Below are 3,869 nucleotides of genomic sequence, written 5' to 3' on the forward strand. Positions count from 1 at the left end.
AGAAGCCTGTTTTGTGGTTCTGTGTGGGCAACTGCCCACACAAGCCCACACCCGAATCCGCCAATGAGCTGCCTTTCAAATTCTCTCTCTATGCTCACTGCTTTTTCTATTCAGTAGAAGAATTACAGAGATATTTAACTGGCCATTCATCAGTTAGGAGGTGAACACTTTCATGTTTTTATGAGTTGGACACCTTTATTTGTCCTTAAGCCAACCTCGCTTCCAGGAGGTTAGAGAACGATTTTCACCCTTTCTCCTATTACACCACCACCTGTCGGCGACGTCGTCCTTGCTGGTTCTGTTGTGGACAGCAAATAGATCCACCCACCCTTCTCTTCATTGACAGACCATCTCTCTCCCTCTCTCCCTCTTGCAGCCCAATCTTCATATTGGTTGCTATTGCTTTGGTCTTTCAAAGTCCCAAAATTTAGCAATTTATCATTTCTGAACAGAAGATTGGAAGTCCTCAAGAGGGTTGGAGGATCAATGTTTTTGGGCAGATAAAGCAATTGCTGAGGAAATCATTGTTGCTTATCTTAATTTCTGTTTGGAGATATCGACGCAGAACAGGCTTCTGATTGGTTTGAGTTCGTATGTCCTGTTCACTTACCACTCGAATAGCATCCATTTAGTGAAACGGACGAGATGGGTAGTTCCCTTTGATTGTCCTTCTACATTGGTTCTGAATCGAGATCAGACATCATTGCTTTCGAGGTCGCGGCAATGGCGGAGGAATCGGCCCCTGTTACTGAAAGTTCTTCAGTGAAGAAGTCGGTTGATGATCCATCGGGAGGACTAAAATCGAGCCAATTTTCCATAATGTCTGTCTACCAGGCCGCCATTGCCGGGGCCTGCCGCTACATCACAGTGACATGGAGCAAAAATATCATGGCACATACTCTCTGCTTCTTGGTGGATGGGTACGGTGATGGGAACCAGTATACCTGCAAGATCGACCTCAAGCCCTGGCATTTCTGGAACAGGAAGGGATTCAAGCAATTCGACGTCGCCGGGGACCAGATCGACGTGTTTTGGGACCTTCGAACTGCGAAATTCTCCGGCGGCCCGGAGCCACAGGGCGAATTCTATGTCGCCGTCGTCTGCCAGGATGAGGTGGTGCTGCTGCTGGGTGAATTGAAGAAGGAAGCTTACAGAAAGACTAGATCAAGGCCTTCACTGTTCGACGCAGTACTGTTGTCAAAGAAAGAGAATGTGTTCGGGAAGAAGTGCTTCGTGACACGAGCAAAGTTCGATGGTACAGGCAAAGAGCACGACATTGTCGTGGAGAACTCGATCTCTACGTCCAAAGAAGATCCAGAGATGTGGATCAGCATAGATGGGAATGTCGTCGTTCATGTGAAGGGTCTCTTTTGGAAATTCAGAGGGAATGACACAGTCTCTGTTGATAACATGTCATTGCAAGTCTTCTGGGACGTGCATGACTGGCTATTTGGCGGGGGCTCTGGCCATGCTCTGTTTATCTTCAAGCCTGGGCTGCCGGAAATTTCACAAAGTGATGAGGAAAGCTCATTTTCCGGTTGCTCGGTGACAGGATTTTCCTTAATTTTATATGCATGGAAATTGGAATAAATGGCTTTTCTACGCATATTGTTTATGCTTCATGAGTTGATAGTCGCTGCATTAATGTATGCAGACATTAATATACTTCGAGTAAAATGCATGTGTAGTTAGTATTTCTTTGGTCGATTAACTCTGCAGAAACTACCTGTTCATGGGACTATCATTTTGGCAAATTACATTAAACTGCAGACAATTCAAATGATTAAAAAACGAAACAGTGGATAACTATTAGATGAATTATTGGAAACTTTTTCTCCTACCGGCAGGTCGGTGCATTTTCTACTCAGCCGATGCGTTGATTAATTTGCTAAGAAAACAACAGCTATGTCTTGCTTCCTTCCCTGCTTCCAATCGTTATAAAATTGAGCATGTGCCATAGCCCTACCAATTCTAAATAGAAGCCACGTACATGCACAGCAAGCTGTTCTGTCGCCATTTACCCAATTGAGTGTCGGTCTCACCTAAATTATGGCTGATTATGTTGTCCTTCCTCATGGTCACTTTTAAGATCTGGTTTTTTTTTTTTTCTTTGGGTAAAATTGGCTGCGTTTATGCAGATTGAAGTGGGGATTCAAATGGGATGCACTATTTACTATACCCACTTTGTTATATATTTGAATATCTGGATTTTGAATTCACGATCTGATGAAAAATCCAATACCAATATACCATGTATGAATCCGAATTCACGATCTGAATATGTTCTCTAAATTCACAACCAAATCCAGATCCAACTTTTAAACTGAATCTGAGCCTCAGTGTAATATGTTAAGACCGACGTTTTAGATGCATGGATATTAAATATATGATATTTGTTTACAACTAGATCTGAATCTGAAATTTTCAAATCTGACATGAGTTTGAAATTGGATGTCAAAATTTTTCAATATCCAAATGGTTTTGAAGAAATTTGGTCGGATATCGTATTCCAATAGGAATATGTCAATAGGATATTTATTGACATCCCAAGATTGAAGTGATGGTGTATATGCGTATACGATAAGGTTGGATTATATTTACCACGTTGTTCTTGCTCTACAGTCCAAGATTCACGTATTCCATGCCTTAGAGGTGCTTCTATAAGTTCTTTACTCTTTAATAAGTCAGATCAGGCTACTTCCGCTTCCAATACTTCCTGCTAGCACAAATTCAATTGAAAACTCAATGTCACAAAATACATGGCCTTTTACATTAGGTTTGCATGCGAACCTGGTTAAGTCCCTCCAACTCTATCTTCGATTTGAGTTCATTTTCAATTTGGAAGGAAGCGTTCTTTTTCCGAATCTTCTTTGTTGTGAAAGTCAAACGTGATTGTGACCAAGGAAGTGTATATTTTTTACACTCTGAACTAGAATTAGACTCTTTGGGGAGAAACTTTCTTGTGTGAGGTTCCTTGTGCATACTCGTACTGATTTTCACAGAGTGAATTTGTTATGGTGATCTCATGGTTTTTTTTTTCGTCAAGAAAATCTTCCACTTAAATTGAAATGTTTTTTTTTTTTCCTTTGCTTAATTTCTTTTATGTTTTTCTACGTTCATTCCATTGTACCTTACGTGATTGTGGTAGCTGGATAAGATTTGATGCTGTGAGGGTGTCCTTATCTGCGCATATCAAGTGTTCGTTGAAATTCTCAAGTCACTTACATTGAGGATAAGAGGCAGACCTTTAAGAGCAAAATTCCGAAATTGCTATGACAACTAGAGTACTTTTTTAGTGGAAGGAACTATTAGAATCTTACAAAAGGGCAAAAGGAGTCCCTTGAGAGACCATTTTCATCTTTCCATCGTTGGACAGGACTGGGAGGAGCCAAAGTTATGATCTTCTAGACACGCAGTAAGCATTCATCTGAATCTCCTCATAAATACTTCAGGTTAGTATTGAATCTTGATCTGCAAACCAGCGATCTCAGTTTTGAAGATATCTAGACCAAATCAACCTACCATTGGACTTCGAAATAAGGCTGTTGCTAGAACCTGGTGATACTCTCTCTGGCATGGAGGTCGGACAATGTACAGGTGAATCTGTTGACATCAATCTTGACAGAGTTGATAATGACACTGGGGTTCGTCTGTGGACAATAAAATAAGTGTAAGACGTTCACTGCATTTAGTTTGCCCTCTTTTGTGTTAATGGGCATAAACTTGGGCATATGCTCAACTGTTCTCATCTTTGGATTTTTGTTCATCTGGTCCACTTTTGGCCTATGTTCTCTTTTTTAAATTATATAAAGCATGTTCCAGTGGCTACTTATGGATTCTTGTTCTTGGCCAACTATTGCGTGCCCTGC

The 3,869-nt window shown here is 41.0% G+C and overlaps 1 protein-coding gene across 1 annotated transcript; it reads left to right on the forward strand.

Annotated features, from left to right (window-relative positions):
- LOC116259162 (uncharacterized) lies at positions 1-1,741 on the forward strand. Its single transcript, XM_031636832.2, has one exon. The coding sequence runs from the start codon at positions 724-726 to the stop codon at positions 1,588-1,590; it is 867 nt and encodes a 288-aa protein (XP_031492692.1). The 5' UTR covers positions 1-723; the 3' UTR covers positions 1,591-1,741.
- The last annotated feature ends 2,128 nt before the right edge of the window (positions 1,742-3,869 follow it).

The sequence above is a fragment of the Nymphaea colorata genome, chromosome 8, assembly GCF_008831285.2.
Source record: "Nymphaea colorata isolate Beijing-Zhang1983 chromosome 8, ASM883128v2, whole genome shotgun sequence".
Lineage (NCBI taxonomy): Eukaryota > Viridiplantae > Streptophyta > Magnoliopsida > Nymphaeales > Nymphaeaceae > Nymphaea > Nymphaea colorata.